At 48.7% G+C, this 16,126-nt stretch overlaps 7 protein-coding genes across 7 annotated transcripts; 4 read left to right on the forward strand and 3 right to left on the reverse strand.

Moving 5' to 3' along the window:
* Positions 1-149: 149 nt before the first annotated feature.
* PEX14 (Peroxisomal membrane protein) lies at positions 150-1,387 on the forward strand (the record flags this gene model as incomplete). Its single annotated transcript, XM_031147732.1, has 3 exons — positions 150-186; positions 290-606; positions 656-1,387. The coding sequence occupies 3 exons, from the start codon at positions 150-152 to the stop codon at positions 1,385-1,387; spliced, it is 1,086 nt and encodes a 361-aa protein (XP_031006900.1).
* A 664-nt stretch (positions 1,388-2,051) lies between these two features.
* Positions 2,052-3,636, forward strand: est_2 (Esterase; the record flags this gene model as incomplete). Its single annotated transcript, XM_031147733.1, has 2 exons — positions 2,052-3,005; positions 3,166-3,636. The coding sequence occupies 2 exons, from the start codon at positions 2,052-2,054 to the stop codon at positions 3,634-3,636; spliced, it is 1,425 nt and encodes a 474-aa protein (XP_031006901.1).
* Positions 3,637-4,144: 508 nt separating this feature from the next.
* Positions 4,145-5,714, reverse strand: ERG13 (Hydroxymethylglutaryl-CoA synthase; the record flags this gene model as incomplete). Its single annotated transcript, XM_031147734.1, has 4 exons — positions 4,145-4,282; positions 4,341-5,413; positions 5,473-5,575; positions 5,655-5,714. The coding sequence occupies 4 exons, from the start codon at positions 5,712-5,714 to the stop codon at positions 4,145-4,147; spliced, it is 1,374 nt and encodes a 457-aa protein (XP_031006950.1).
* A 4,208-nt stretch (positions 5,715-9,922) lies between these two features.
* On the forward strand, positions 9,923-12,178 carry LHYA1_G002761 (uncharacterized protein; the record flags this gene model as incomplete). The annotated part of the gene is made up of 2 exons (XM_031147735.1): positions 9,923-11,055; positions 11,104-12,178. The coding sequence occupies 2 exons, from the start codon at positions 9,923-9,925 to the stop codon at positions 12,176-12,178; spliced, it is 2,208 nt and encodes a 735-aa protein (XP_031006949.1).
* A 783-nt stretch (positions 12,179-12,961) lies between these two features.
* SPAC140.04 (Uncharacterized protein) lies at positions 12,962-13,987 on the reverse strand (the record flags this gene model as incomplete). Its single annotated transcript, XM_031147736.1, has 1 exon — positions 12,962-13,987. One exon carries the CDS (start codon positions 13,985-13,987, stop codon positions 12,962-12,964), a length of 1,026 nt encoding a protein of 341 aa, XP_031006948.1.
* A 338-nt stretch (positions 13,988-14,325) lies between these two features.
* On the forward strand, positions 14,326-15,478 carry LHYA1_G002763 (Homoserine dehydrogenase; the record flags this gene model as incomplete). Its single annotated transcript, XM_031147737.1, has 2 exons — positions 14,326-14,359; positions 14,406-15,478. 2 exons carry the CDS (start codon positions 14,326-14,328, stop codon positions 15,476-15,478), a joined length of 1,107 nt encoding a protein of 368 aa, XP_031006947.1.
* Positions 15,479-15,509: 31 nt separating this feature from the next.
* Positions 15,510-15,918, reverse strand: LHYA1_G002764 (uncharacterized protein; the record flags this gene model as incomplete). Its single annotated transcript, XM_031147738.1, has 2 exons — positions 15,510-15,803; positions 15,853-15,918. The coding sequence occupies 2 exons, from the start codon at positions 15,916-15,918 to the stop codon at positions 15,510-15,512; spliced, it is 360 nt and encodes a 119-aa protein (XP_031006946.1).
* Positions 15,919-16,126: the final 208 nt, after the last annotated feature.

Consider the following 16,126-nt stretch of genomic DNA (forward strand, 5'->3'; position numbering starts at 1 on the left):
CGTGTCGTCGTTTTACAGGCCTCGGTTCCGGCCATCTTCAGCCGCGCTAGGTTAAAGACTCCCCGGATTTCAAAATCATTGAGCGACAGCAACGCAGGACAACCATTTGACCCGGAGTACGCAAATGAGCGTACGGTAGCGACTCAGTTATGGCTATCCGTGAAGATCTTATTTCGTCTGCTGTAAGTTATTTCCCCTCTACCCTTCGAACATTTCTGACCACGCATAGGTGACATGTGAGAGTCCATTTAGAGGAGGTTCTAGTAGTAGTACTAATGTATATACACAGTTCTTCAAGATCCAAGTGTTGCAGGCTCACCAATCGAGAACCGAGTAGCTTTCTTGCAGTCGAAGAACCTAACGCAGGAGGAGGTTGACACAGCACTTGCGAGAGCTGGCGGCGAATCCCCTCCGGCGCCAGCGAATCTTTCGAATTATGCGCCCCAACAAGTAGCAAGGCAGCCTCAGCCTGGATATGGAGGATATCAGCAACACGCATGGCAACAGCCGCCACCGCCAGAAGTACCGCAGAGAGACTGGAGGGACTGGTTCATAATGGCAACGGTGATGGGAGGGGTTGGATACGGATTATATTTTGTCGCAAAGGTATGATGATAGAGATCCATATACTATCCATGATACTGAAATTAGACAGCGCTACGTTTATCCAATAATCGCCCCACCTACGGAACCACAACTACAGCAAGATAAACAAGCTATCGACGAGCAGTTCGAGAAAGCATTTGGTCTTCTAGACCAGCTGTCAAAAGATACCGAGGAACTGAAAACGTCCGAGAAAACCCGGACGGAACGATTAGACGTTGCTTTGACAGAAGTTGAGACCGTTATCGGCGAATTGAAATCTGCAAGCCGAAGAAGGGAGGATGAATCGCGGCGGATGGGTGATGAAGTACGAGGTCTTAAGGATTTAATACCTAAGGCGATGGATGCACAGAAGGAAACAACAGATTCGAGACTGAAGGATCTTAATACTGAGTTGAAGAGTTTAAAGACGTTGATGGGACAAAGAATGAACCCATCTGGATCTGGATCCGCAACATCAGGGTCGGCTTATGGTCGAGCATCAGCTGCCGCTACTTCTAACCCTACGCCGACGATGACAACGGCGACTCCTAGTAGCAGTGTCAACGGAGGCTCTACTGGCGAAAGTGTCGCACCAAAACCAGCTTCTGTTAGTAATGGTGTAGGGACCGAGTCTGTGGCGTCGCTTCAAGGTAGAAGTGGGACACCTTTCAACACTGGGGCTCCAGCAGGGCGAGCCGCCATTCCATCATGGCAGTTGGCAGCAGGAAATAAGAGTTCAAGTTCCGTGAACACCACTACTGGAACGGGAAGCGGATCACAAGAGACGAGTGGGGCGACATGAACATGTACTGCCACTGATGGATATAATTTATATCACTTGCATATGACGGCGCTGCTGGTTTGTAACAACTTTGGGACGATGGGGCGAAGGAAAACCAAACATAGTGATTTATACAGAGCAATGGTTAAAATGAAATGAAATCTGGATATCTACAGGTGCTTTTCTTAGACTGTCCTATATTATTACATCATTGTCGCGGGGCAGTATCCCGATTTGACAAGGTTGAGGACTGAGGACCCTACATCTAGTATCTCCTCTATCTCACACCCATCTCCGAGCGTTCTCATAAAACTGTTTTCCTAGATGCAACTTTACAATGCTGTACTAGCAGTCAAGCAAACCCGCAATTATTAGTCAAGTTTTCTAGTGTGTTTATCGTCCTTCGAGCCAATCGCATTCCTGTCCAAATGCAAACACAGGCTAGGATAATGCCTCGGTACGGACTAAATGAGGACCCATGATGACGGTCCGGCCCAGCTTTCCCAAATACTACCTAGTATATAGCATGTAAATAACTTATAAGTAACCTCTCGGGATTTTACTTTTCTTCAAGTGAATTGGACGACCGATTTTCACCTTTATGACGGTTGAGTAAAGCTTGCCAATTCATACGGTCCTCATCCCCTCCTCACCCCAAGAACTTCCTTGCCATCACTCGCCCAATATGGATCACAAACAGGTTGCGATGCTTAAGGCATTGATCCCCAAGGTGCCTGTGATGGGTAAGACGGCCTTGTCCCATACGTTTGGTTTCTCAGAACAATCTAAATACTGGGACTTGCGCTCCGCGCTCATAATTGACGTTCTACGATCATTCATGATCGATTCGCCACCACAATCTATCGGAAAGCTCCAAAAGTTCAGCTTGAGAGACCCCGGGATCAAAGGCAGGATATGGGTTAGCAAAGTCACCATTCCCAGGCCAGAGGAAGATGATATCAGACAAGCATTATTCCAAGCCATCGAGGCGTTGAAAGAACCGGGAGAGGCAGCAGGAGGATACAAGGAGCCAGAACTCATGCCTGTGGAAGCAGAATGGACGGGCTACCGCGCAGGCGCAACAGAGAAATCAGCAGAGTTGAAAATCCCAGAGGAGCAAAAGTATACGGAGATGATGAAGGAAGTCACTTCTCCGACAACAGTCCTCTACTTCCACGGCGGGGCTTTCTTCTTAATGGACCCCTCCTCGCACCGTCCAACCTGCAAAAGGCTAGCAAAGCTCACCAAAGGCCGCGTTTTCTCCATTCGCTACCGTCTCGCGCCTCAAAACCCCTTCCCATCCGCTCTACTCGACGCTCTAGTATCATACTTCACACTGCTCTACCCACCCCCCGGTTCACTCCACGAAGCCGTCAAACCAGAACACATCGTCTTTGCCGGAGATAGCGCAGGCGGAAACCTATGTCTCGTACTCCTGCAAACCCTGCTGTCATTCCGCCGACAAGGCCTAACGATCCGCTGGGACGGCGAGGAGCGCGAGGTCCCGCTACCAGCAGGCGTAGCGGTCTGTAGTCCCTGGGCCGACGTAACGCACTCCTCACCGTCCTGCGAAAACAATGCTGCGTTCGATTACCTGCCTCCACCCAGTACGAACGCCCCAATCCCCAAAGACACCATAGTAAGTAAAAAAGGCTCTTTGCTTGTATCCTACCCCCTTCTATCATGTTTCGTCTCATGTACTCCAACACTCCTTACATGCTTCTTAAAACGGGCACTTTCTCTTCCTCTATTCTCAAAACACCCTTGAAGAGGAAATAACTAACTTCCCCGTGATGTAGTGGCCCGTCGAGCCAGCCCGCTCCGCGCTCTACGCCAACGACGCGCTGCTTCTGCATCCGCTAGTCTCTCCGCTCGCAGCCAAGAGCTGGCAGGGCAGTTGTCCGTTGTATATCGAGACTGGCAGGGAACTGCTAACCGATGAAGATAAACACGTAGCGGCGAAAGCCGCGGAGCAGAAAGTGCCGGTCGTGTTTGAGGAGTATGAGGCGATGCCGCATTGTTTCGCTATGCTTCTGGATGGATTACCTGGCGGGAGGGTGTTTTTTGAGAGTTGGGCCAGCTTTATTAGTGATGTGACGCATGGGAAGAGCGTGGAGACGAGCGGGAAGAAGATTTTAGCAAAGTCGCTGAAAGAAGAGAAGGTGGATGTCGTGGGGTTGCGGGAGAGTAGTGATGCGGCTGTAGTTGAGAGGATGAGGGAGCGGGTGCAGATGATGAGTGAGAAGGCTGGGGAGAAGTCGAAGCTGTAGATATTTAATCATGATTGTACTTAATAGGTAGATTCTAGAGCTCATTAGATGACTTCATGTATGTATATATATATGTCTGATGAGTTGCTGTGCCAGTGACCCCTGAGTAAACCCCCTCAAGGATTTATTTGTATTGGTATCTTATCTCTGAGCTATGGAGTCAGGCGTCCACAGGAATGCATACGGAAAGATATCGCCTGGAGCTGGTAGAGCAATGTTACAACATAAAAACGCATCACATCGGTACCAATATTTAGACCTTCAAATGCTTTCTCTATGCTATTCTATGCACTGTATGCAATTCACCATTAAAATAGTATCTCATCTTCTCATCTCCTGAGACTACGTGAAATCGGAACCGGAACCTATCCCTTCAGATTGAATCTACCATCTACGAATGGCCTTAGTGCCCATGGTCTAGAAACCAATGCGTTCTATTTGCGAGACACGAATAATCGATAGAACGAGTAACCAAAAACGCCATGCGTGCTTGATCGCGTGCTTTCATCTATGCCTTAATCTGGTATTTACGGCGGAACAGCTCGTCGATGTTCTCGAGGTAGTAAACACCTGAAGCGATGGTCTCTGAGCTACCGGCTGGTGTATAGCTCTTTTGGAGATGGGCTTTCTTACGGAGATCACACATCTGGGACTTTTGTTAGTTTTGTTTTACTATGCTATAAATGTGGGCTAGAGGGGCTTACCGCATCGTAAGCTTCTGGGGCAACGACTAGTCGAGCTGCGAGTCTGTCCTTGAGGTTGAGGGTTTTGCCGATCGCCTCTGTCGAGCCAACGATCTTCAATGAGAATAAAGAGGCAGCCAATCCACTGCCGTAGCTGAAGACGCCGATTCTCTTTCCTTGCAATGTTGCGCTGTCGACGTTGCTCAGGATGCTGACGAGACCACTGTAGACGCTTGCTGTGTACATATTTCCGCACATGGTTGGTGCCATAATGCTGGGCTGGACACGCTCGTTGAAGCGCTTCTTGGTCAAGCCTAAGAAGGTCTTCTCGACAACCTTGTCGGTGAGCGACTTGGTGTAGTCAATATCTCGGAGCTCGGTTGGGACATCGGCAAATTCTGGAGCAGAGGGGTTGGCGAGGTAGTCATTGTACAGAAGACGTGCGTACGACTTTGTGACTAGCTTGCAATTAGGTGAGTGGAAAGCCATGTAGTCAAATCGATCAAGAGGAGTCTTGTCAGACGAGGCGGCACCATTTGCGTGGCCGTTGGCAGCAGACTTAAGGGTTACCTCTCGCTTGTTGTATGCCTTGTAGCAGGCATCGATCGCCTCAGAATAACAGTTGATGGAGAAGTGGCCATCAACGACGGGGTATTCGCTGGTAAGATCGGGCTTATAAAAATCATAGGCGTGTTGCATGTAGCTTCCTCGGAGTCCGGGCTCGACAACAATAGGCGCATCAGGTCCGATCAGCATGGCCACTGCACCAGCTCCGCCAGTAGGACGGGCAGCGCCCTTTGCATACAGAGCAATGTCGCCCGTCACAACAATGGCATCTCTTCCATCCCAGCTAGAGGACTCAACCCAGTTGACTGCGTTGAATACGGCATTGGTACCACCGTAGCATGCATTGAGCGTATCCACGCCCTCGATGTTTGTGTTGTCCCCGAACAATTGCATAAGAACAGACTTGACGGACTTGGACTTGTCGAGAATAGTCTCTGTGCCAACTTCGAGACGTCCAATTGAGTTGGTATCAATCTTGTATTTGGCGAGAAGTTTCGAGGTGACAGTCAGGGCGAACGAGTAGATGTCTGGGAGTAAGAAATTAGTTATAGACCAAAAGAACCACCCATTCCTTAGAAATGCCTACCTTCTCTATCGTCGCAGAAGCTCATTTGGGTCTGGGCAAGACCAATTGTGTATTTTCCCGTGCTAACGCCATCGAATTTCTCCAGCTCAGATTGCGCGACACACTGTTACAGGCAGAGCATAATTAGCAGTTGCGCAGTCGCAGAAAATTCCTCGGCATGAAGAAACAAATTACAAGCATACCTGGTTTGGGAAGTAGATTTCAATGGCCTTGATGCCGATGTTCTGGGGGCGAGAAGACATGGTGGGAGGCGGTGAAGATTATGGATTTGGCAGGATGGCGGGGTCGTTTTTGGGATGATTTGTCGCGGTTTTGTGTGAACTCTGAGGAAATACCTGGGAAGAGGCTTTAATTGTGGTAGAGAAGAGCTGAAGAAGAGCTGTTAGTTCTCGTGCGCGTAGGTTTGGAGGCGTGTTGTGTACCACGGCGGGGAGGGGGGTTTTTTCTTTTTGAAATCAATGGTGGCCCAACAAAAAGGAGGCAAGCGGGATCGGCAACAGGCGCAAAGAGAAAGAGATCACATACCGGTGGTAATTTAGTTGTAATTTATGAAGAATGATTTTAGACAGATAGACTGGATGTAAGAGGGGGAATAATGGGAGGAAGAAGTTTTATAAACGCAACGCAAGGTTCTGTTTGCCGATGTATCTACTGTACGTACAGTACTCTCTCTTTCTACTCTATCTAATCTGAGCAACAGGAGGAGCAGCACTTGTGGAAGCGAGGCAAAGTCGCTAACCCTGAATCTCACCACCAACACCGAACATTCAGCTAGACGACTCCACTACTCACCGAAGCTTTCATGATAGGTACAGTAAGGTGGAGGTACTGGAGGTAGTGCAGATTAACGTAAGGTAAGCTGTTGCGGGCCATGCAGGAACAACAACCCGCCCTCCAATCATTTCACGTCTTGTACTTTGAAGTAATTCTATGGAAACACGTACCTATTATTAGTTGTAGGGAATGCTGAAGTACAAGTGTCTACATGTTCAAGGGTCTTTCTTTACCAGTATTCTCTCTTATTTCTTGTCTTCTCATACTCCTCTCAGACTCCTCAATTCAAAGCCGATCAAGAGAGTGGGGGAACATGTTCATGTTGTCTTACCTTGCGCAACGTTATCCAATAGTTCAGCCTACGCTACCAGGAATGCTATTTCGATGTGACTCGGGCCCACCCGTAGCGTATACGAAGTACTCCGTGGTGTACTTGTACCTATCTAGGTATATTGAGGATCATTTGAAGACAGTTGATTGGTTATCCGTCGTACTTGGCAAACCCGCAACATCAGATTCTTGAATCTTGACTAGGAGGTAGGCAAGTACGAAGTATCGTGATCCTCCACCACCACGATAACAGTTCCTGCAGCCGCTGTCACACAAAGCTTATAGTAGGCCTATTCGTAATCAATGCTTTTGCAAGCTGCATACCTAGGTATGCTAGCCCTAAACACTCACACTGAGGTGCAGCCCTTGAGGTCCAGCTGGGTTGGGATCTTTTTAAACAGAGGCATGTACCTACGTATAATCTTACATGTATAATCTTACCAAGACTTCACATCGAATCTTACAAGATCGTGTATCCCCTTACAAGTGTTGAGGGAATCATACCCTACCTACCTATCTTCTTCGAGGCGCGAGATTCGTCACTGCTGCGCCTCGTTCAGGTGACAGTCACCATCCCTCTTGCTTTAAAGAGACATACGACCAGAACCAACAAGTGCTGATGTACGACTGCTATCAAGTAAGATAGATGCAAGTTAGCCAGTTCAATCATTCCAATGGACTCATCAATATGCGCTGTTTCAGAAAGCTGTTCGTTGCGGAACCTGGTCCATTGCCACGAGGCTACGAGCTCCCCAGAGACCTCGAACAGCTGTTAGTGTTTACAGGTAATGGAATTCCGGATTTCATCAACCTATAGTTGGAGTGAAGATTTGGGAGTTTCTCGCTCTTCTTGACCTCCAGGAAAACAGCGACCATGGAAGCTACACATTAGGATTCCCCGGTACTCTATACCTCACTTTCCCTTTTCACCCCATAATAGAGCCTTCGAAGTTGAACCAATCACTCGGCCCTATTTTGACCTCACACAGAGGCATGTTCTCGTGGTAGAATAGTTCTCGCCTATGAAGCACTATCATTCAATTGCAAACTTAGTCAACAGTTATGCTAGGAACCGTTTAAGTCCCTGTTTAGTGCTCACGGATCTGATGGGACAAAACAATACAATATCCCTCTTGGCTTACGAAAAGCTTATCTGAGACTTCAAACGTACTTTGGCAAAGGTCATGGCTGAGGATACCAAGCTTTCCACTTCAGCCTCAAAGCTCTAGCCTTACACACTTCGATCACGTTGGGGACCAACATGCGATCGACATTGTCTAGCTCAGACAAACTCGCTAGCTTTCTGGAAGTCAAAACACAATGCATCCATATCTACTGACTCAGTCCGTCACCAGTACTCCTGGCAAGGCCGTGTCCTATTCCGCACTTTCTAAATGGCCGCAATGTCAGATCCGTCCAGATTTTCATTCACCTGAGCCTGCTTATAAAGTACTTGTCAAAATATATTTTCTTTTATTCTCCTATTATCCAAAATTCTATGGAAGATTGTTGAAACTGATCTGCTTCAACTCATCCAACGGAAATTTAGAATTCAAGATGAAAGGATTAGGAAAAATGAGAATTGAAAAAATTCCAAATAGAACGTTACAACCAACAATAAGGTTATTATTGGCCTGAGAATGAGTTTATCTGACGCAATAACGCACAGATACGGGGCGCATTATTAAGGCGCCGCCTTGTGGAAGCCAAGCTTTATAGCGTATCAGATCGTGGACGATATGGGGAAGGCAAAACCTCAAGTGTAACTGATTGGGAGCTTTTACAAGCTTTTGATTGGAGGAAGCTTCAGGCAATACCATCTAATTCATAGGCCTAATATGGGTAAGGAGACTGGCTCAAACTTTGGCACAAATCTGGAACTCCATCATCAGATAATGAGGCTAAATACCTAAACGGAGCCTACGGGATGCAGGGACCGACACACTAAGTCAACGGCTGGAGCCGTTATTTGCCAACGAAAGTCGTCTGTCTGGCAAAAACGCAATCCCGATGATGCGAAGGGCCGAAGAATTTCTCGGGAGTCCAGATTTTGAGAGTCTTGCTCGGGATATCTAATCTATCATGAGAAGAGATGGATGGGCAGGCCATGGAATGGCTGGCATAGATTAGGCGGAAAAGTTGGCATGGAGATCGCCGGTGGCATTTTTGGCCTGCTGTAGGCCCGTAAACTGCTCCGCTGGGCTAAATTGGAGCATATTCAGAGAATGTCCTCCTGCCTCTACCGGCAGCCTGCAAGCATGAGAGGTACAGTATCGATGAATACAGGGCAGTGGCTGCAGCAGCTGAGTGGGGGCAAGATACCAGAATATATTTTAACTCACACAATACAGTACTGTACTGTACTGTAGCCGACTGGAAGAGAAGACCGCGTGACGAAAAGTCATCGTGTGGTACATGTCGAGCGCTTCTTGAGAAGAAAGGTGTTCAGGAACGAGGTTTCGGGTTGCATCAGGCCAGGGCCACAAAAGGTGAGGGAAACAGTGAAGTCGGCAGATGGCGGAAAGACCCTCTTCTCCACAGGCCACCAAAGAAGCATTATAAAGCGGACGCTACTACTGATAGAAAAGCCAGACCACGGGCAGGTGGCCTAAGAAGGTAGCTACTTAATATTGAGGGGAAGGGGGGGTACTATGTGGCGGCGATATGAGTGCAGGCCCTGCAGGGAGTACGAGGAAAGGGTGGCACACCTGCAGATTTGGCAATCTGCATTCGCAATGATTGCGCTCTTGTCATGCGAGCGAAGTAACTATTGTTTGCTGCTCCAAGCCCAAGACAACCAAGAAAGAGGAAAGAGGGAAGAGGATGGGATGGGTCGGTTGATGCGCATCTTCTCCGAACAAGAACACTTCAATCACAATTCATCATTCAACCTGTACTTTTCGTCGCAGCTACTTTACCTTACCTAGCAATCAATACACATACATACCATACCTACCATATACGCCGTACCGTAGGTACTGACTGTATCATTGAGTTGCCGTGTGCGTGCCGTCCGCCCAAAAATAAACTTGTCGTTACGCTACGGCATCGAGATTCGCGCAAGAACCGAATTTGTCTCAAGTGGTGGTGCTAGGCCAGGAGACCCTCGAATGAAATCCAGGGCCTTGTCTCGTACCTTACTTCACCCACAACTACACTACAACCACCACTACAACACTACAACACTCCTCAGGCGACTACAATTATCTTCGCAATAGTCACCCCAATAGGAATATCTAGCACTCTCACCAAAGTCGCCCGATATTGATGACTGAAAGGTGATCATCGCACAACCCCCTTAGGTGGATCGAGAACGAGGTGTTTCGGAAACGCGGGCGTGGAAAACATGGCTGGGACCGACCGTCGAGAGTCGATAGGCGTTGACAGGAGGGCTTCGACGCGGTTGTCGATGCAGCAGCAGAACGACGATGATTATGATCTTGAGGCAATGGGAATTTCTGACGGGTTCAGGCCCAACGGTGTCGGGATGGGTCATAATCGGATGTCCTCGCAAACAGTGCAAAATACCCTCCTGACAGCAGGAAGAAGAACACCACCCCCGCGGCCATCGAGTACAACGAAACCAAATAACATGGACTCTTTCGCTTTACGGCATGATGGAGAAATGGGAGATCTACGGAGGAATTCGTCCGTCGCATCCGTTGTAAACACGGCGCTTCCTGCGAGATCGTCGAGTGTTTCAACTGACGTGCCTTATGTGAGAGCAGAGAGCCCCTACCGAGGACCTGCTGGCCCTTCACATCCATACCAGATGTATCCGCAAGAATCACGGTTGGCGAGAACAGCAAGCATGGCTACGACCTCAACAGCCGCTCCACCAGTAACGGAGAGATCATATGCAGGACCCAGTGGACCGACACACCCTTACGGGATGTACCCTCAGAACATCGTCCCTGAAGGAGAAAGTACCGATACTTCAACCACAGCTGCATCCGTCCCGGTAGGATTCCCTGGGCTTAATCAAAACTATCAACGCCGGCTCGGTCCTGATGGCGAGGAGATTGCTGATATAATTGGTCCCGACGGACACACGGAGCAACTGCCACCGTATACGCAGTATCCCGACGAGGCTCTTGCAAGAAAAACTCGTCCAACTGTTGTGGTACCTGCTGTAGTACCTGTTGTAGGTGCTGGGGGAATTGGACTTGCAACTCGCAATCCAGAATTTTCATCTCAAGAGGACCTCAATTCTCCAGAGTCACGAAGGAGCGTCATGTCAGACTCGAGCAGCCACCATGTCAACACGGCGGCAATGGCTATCTCAGAGAAACCGGAACTGAAAAGGTGGCAGAGGGTTGCAAAGAAGAAGCTCTGCGGGATCGTTCCTGTTTGGGTTCTTGTCCTCGCTGCTGCGGTTCTTATCATTTTTGTAATCATTTTGGCTGTTGTGCTCGCGGTACTGAAAAGTCATCCTCCTCCAAAGCATCAGCAACAGAAGCCTCATGAATCTGGCCAAGCGTAAGTCTCCTTAACATTCCTGCCTCTGCACTATACTAACTTCCCTAGTCAAAGTGAGGTTTATCTCACCACAATGACTACAACTTTCGATGCTACACCCATCAGTGCAATCCCAACAGGCGCCTCAATCCTTCCAACTGGTACATTTGCATTGCCTGTCAATATTCCGTCTGGAACCCAGAAAAGTTGTCTTGTCAACAGTGCCCAAAGCAATGCTTGGTCATGTATAGTTTCGCCGAATCCTGCCCCACTCCAACTCCAAATAATCCCACTTTCCGGCGCCAGGAGTCCGTTTTCCAACAACGGAGTTGTTATGACCTATGGCAATAACACAATGGTGTCCTGGACTTATGGCGCCCAGGCCCCGGTCATGCCCGACCAACAGGTCATGAAACTTGTGACCGATTCCGAAGAACCTGACAGGGGGCCAGCATGGTGGTTCCAACATTTATACAACAAACTAGTAGTCCTCAGAGAAACCGATATAGCAATGCCAGCCTCCAAACGAGATGTAACTGAACGACAGGCACCGGGACCGGGACCAGGACCAGGCCCGGGGCCAAACACAGGCAACGGGAATTTCCACGACACAGCGGATTTTATGGGGAAGAAAGGGGTCGCACAGCCAGGTGAGAAACCATGGTTCTGCTATTGGAACAACACGCTACTCGAGGCCTTCATCTATGTCAACCAGACAAGTTCATCTGGAATTTCATCAGCTTCATCTGCGCCGGCGTCCACCCCGGCCGCAACAACACCTAGCAACAGCCAAGCCACCGCTGGCACCTCTAGCTCCAGCGTCCCGACATCCAACGTTCAGCCATCAGGTTCACCCTACTCAGGACCACCACCACCATATTTCCTTCCGCCCTACCCAAGGGTCGTCAAGCTCGAGGAACGCCGGGTACCGCGTGGGGCTCAACCATCCTCACCATATTGTATTCAACATATTGTCCAAGCTGACGGGAGTGCAATTCCTTTCATGAATAGCACTAACCAACCTGTCACGCTGGTTCTAAACGAGACCATTCCAACACAGTTCTCAAGGCGGGATTTCCTCGAGCAAAGTCTTTACGGGCGGGATGACGTGGATATGTGCGGTTGTACATGGGAATGGACATAGTACTTGTGATATTACGGCATATCGACCACTGCATAATTATTGTCAGAGATATATTGCACTGGCCACACAACGGAGTTCGGGCATTGGTCATAGGGAGCTTTTATGTATAGTTTTTAGTCGCAATGGGACTGGCATCGGCGTTCAACAGGATATACGTGGCCAAGTTGAGAGTTCTTTTTGGGAACTCGCATGTTTGATGGGTTTTGGGGCTAGTTTTGGGAGATATGGGGAAAGGATATATGAATCTGAATGAATATAAAAGGAGGATCTTCGAATCTTGTGAAACGGTAGGCTTTGGACGCCGGAGTATTATGGGAACCACGAATACATAGTGATAAAGCTTGGTATTCTGTGATGAACTTGGTAATGCATCTATCTCTTGTGTATCTAGCACATAAATTACAATGGAAATATATACTACTGATTGTTCATTGGGGCTATACGAGATGTTCGTGTCTACGGATGTTTAAGAAGTTGGTGTTTTGATAGATCCTCGAATTTCGGAAACAGGCTCTCTACTGTCGTCTTCGGTATGAGTTGCTTATTGTTAAAATTTATAATAATCTTGAAAGCTGTACATGAGATATCAACCTCATATGAAAGCCCTGTTTATCGTGCCATTTCAGACCACCACTGGTTAGTTGAACTATATGTGCTCTATCTGGAATATTGACTACAGTTAATAACATGTAGTGAATCAGAATGGGACCCAGTGTTTTGCACTAAGATGTTAACTCCCCAACGCCACGCTCAAAAGCAGTCAAATAAATCAGCACCAGAGTCTCAATTACTTCCAGGGCCAACTCCGAGATCAGCACCCAGCCCTTCCAAGAAAGCATCCGCTTGCTTCTTCGCCCTCTTCTCCCCCAACACCCGTCTCCTCTCCTCAAGCTCTCTCTTCCTCTCATCCTTCTTCAGTTCTCTTTCCTTCCTCGTCCGTTCCGTAACCTCCCTCTCCCTGCTCAACTCCTCCATCTCCCTCTTCCGGGACTCCTCATCCTTACTAAACGCATAAAACCCCACCCCCTTAACCCGATACTCCTTATCCGCTTCATAATGCTTCATCTCCGGTGGCGTCATACTGCGATCCCTCTTCCTGGCCAGCTCTTCCATTTTCACGCTCTTGTCCTCGTCCGGATTAAAGGCTAGCGTTTGCACCGTGTCGCCGTAGATGAGCTTGGAGGGCTGCGCAGGCCGCGCCGATATACGATCGAGTTCTTCCTGTCCTAGCGTCTGGTTCCTCTTCCGCCGCTCCATACGCTCAGCTTCTGATTTCGGGCCCCGCCGTAACCGTCCGTACTCGTCTTCGTAGTCCACGATCTCCTCATCTGGCGCTGGTCCTTCGTCCTCGGATGAGCTTGACGGCTCGCCATCACCTTGTCCCTGTTTTGATCCTTGTTTCTCAGCCCACTTCCTATCAAAGTCCACCAGCGCATCGCCTTCGTCTCCCGCATAGTCGGAGCGTTTCATTTCTTTGTACAGTTTTGCTTTCGCGGCGAGTTTCTTTTTACTGCGGTGCAACAAGGCTTCGTCTACGCTGCCTATGTCTTTTCGCTGTTGCGGTCGCGCATCGTCTGGATCTTCGTCTAGATCTCGGGCTGCGCGCTTCTTGGTGTTTTTGTTGTGGGAGGTGAATATGTCGTTTTTGGCTGCTTTTGAGGGGCGTGGACGTCCTGCTGTTGCAGAGGGGGTGGATGTGGAGAGTAGGGAGGAGAGGGTTGAGGTAAAGGCTAAGGAGGTGGAGGAGGAGAGTTCTTTGGGGGTGGTTTTTGGTTTGCGGGTGCCGTAGAGGGAAGTGTCGGATGCCATTGTTTTATTGGGGTTGGTGAAGAGGGTTTCGTTTGGATGAATTATTGAGAGCTGTGTACCTGGCCTGGTGTAAGGCTGAAGTAGTGGATTAAGGCTCGAAGTGGGGCTTGGAAACCACTCCGAGACCGCTGCTGATTGACCCCGCGGCTTCAAAACTTTTGCCTACGTCTCTGAGAAACCACACCACTTTACGCCCCCGAGAAAAACGTTCATAGATCGTATCAAGCTCCCAATCTTGCCAATCTTGGGAAATCTCGACGACCCTTGATAGTCTCTAAGGAAGTGAGGATTAATCGTTGCCCAAGTGTATGTCGGTTCTCAGAAACATCATTCACAAGATGGCTCCCAAGGAAGTTTACATTGGTGTCATTGGTAAAGCTACCCCGCTTCTATCCTTCGCAAAGCTAATTATTTGAAGGCGCTGGTGGTGTAGGAAAGTGCTTTCTCTCACAACTCGAATCCCTCTCTAAACGATATGCTACGAATGCTTCCTCCCCGAAGATATCCCTCGTCTTCATCTCTAGAAGCACAAAGACCCTCTACAGCGAAAAGTACACAGCCTTGCCATTCGAGAACCTCAGCACGAAGCTCGCAAACTCGACTCAAAAACACCTCTCCTTGACTGAGGCTATCGGATTCCTATCCGCTGCGCCAGGTAAAGCCATCCTGGTTGACAACACCAGTTCCCAAAACATAGCCGATCAATATCCACAAGTGCTATCCAAGGGAATCAGCATTGTGACTCCCAACAAGAAGGCATTCTCAGGCTCTTACAAGCTCTGGCAGGATATCTTCTCCGCTGCTGCCGAGTCAGGTGCTATAGTGTCGCACGAGAGCTCCGTTGGAGCTGGTCTGCCTGTCATTTCGACCCTGAACGACCTAGTCAACACAGGAGATGAGGTGACCAAGATCGAGGGTGTTTTCAGTGGCACCATGTCGTTCCTTTTCAACTCATTCGCGCCCCTTGAGGGTTCTGGTGGAAAGTGGTCTGCGGAGGTTATGAAGGCGAAGGAATTAGGCTACACAGAGCCAGATCCAAGGGATGACTTGAATGGCTTGGATGTTGCGAGGAAGTTGACTATTCTGGCAAGATTGGCTGGTCTACCAATTGAATCTCCAACTTCTTTCCCAGTGCAAAGCTTGATCCCCAAGGAGTTGGAGAGTGTAGCCAGCGGTGATGAGTTTTTGCAAAAGCTACCTCAATTTGACTCGCAAATGGAGGAAACGAAGGCAGCCGCAGAGAAAGAAGGGAAGGTAGTGAGGTTTGTGGGAAGCATTGATGTGGCGAAGAAGGAGGTGAAGGTTGGATTAGAGAAGTTCGATCGCTCACATCCAATTGCAGCATTGAAGGGCAGCGACAACATCATCAGCTTCTACACTAAGCGATATGGAGCTAATCCATTGATAGTTCAAGGAGCAGGAGCAGGTGGTGAAGTGACGGCAATGGGGGTAACATCAGGCTTGATCCACATCCTTGAACGATTGTCCTAAAACTTCCAATAGAACGAATGAAAAAAAGATGTCATTCTGCAGCGCTGCCGTCTCTCTCATATCCTGATTTCTCCTTTCTTTTCTGCAACACGCTCACCGTGTCTATTGCTTCTGCTGGCGTAGGCACTCCTGAAAGAGTCAGACTGAACCTGCGAGGATAACCACTGGGCCTTTCACTTAAGCTGGGGGCTCTTGGTCGAGGCCTGTGCCTTGCTCTTCCGCCAATGTATGGTATCTCGTATGTCGCTGTGCGGAATACATAGAGGATCGCATCGTAGATTATGAGGAGGGCCCAAGGGCCTATTGACAGAATACCCAGGAAAAGCTAGATGTCTGTTAGTAATTGAAGATTGACAATCTCAGTTATAACTCACAAAGAAGCGAACAACCCAGGTTTCGACAAACACAAAGGGCTCTGGTAGGATCGAAAACCAAGACATGACTTGAGTTTATCTTCTTGCAGAATCCGAGTTGATCCGGGGCATTCAAGGGTGTAGATAACTATGATATCAGGTGGTCTGACTTGCAGATATGCTAAATTTCAGGTGGTAGGCAGGGCAGCGCAGTGCTCGTTGGCTCCCTTTACAAAGAAGAGTGCGAATGTGATGGACTCTTGTAAATGGAGCTGTGTCATGTCGTTGATTTGGA

Source organism: Lachnellula hyalina (assembly GCF_007821495.1).
Source record: "Lachnellula hyalina strain CBS 185.66 chromosome Unknown contig00036, whole genome shotgun sequence".
In the NCBI taxonomy this organism is placed as follows: Eukaryota; Fungi; Ascomycota; class Leotiomycetes; order Helotiales; family Lachnaceae; genus Lachnellula; species Lachnellula hyalina.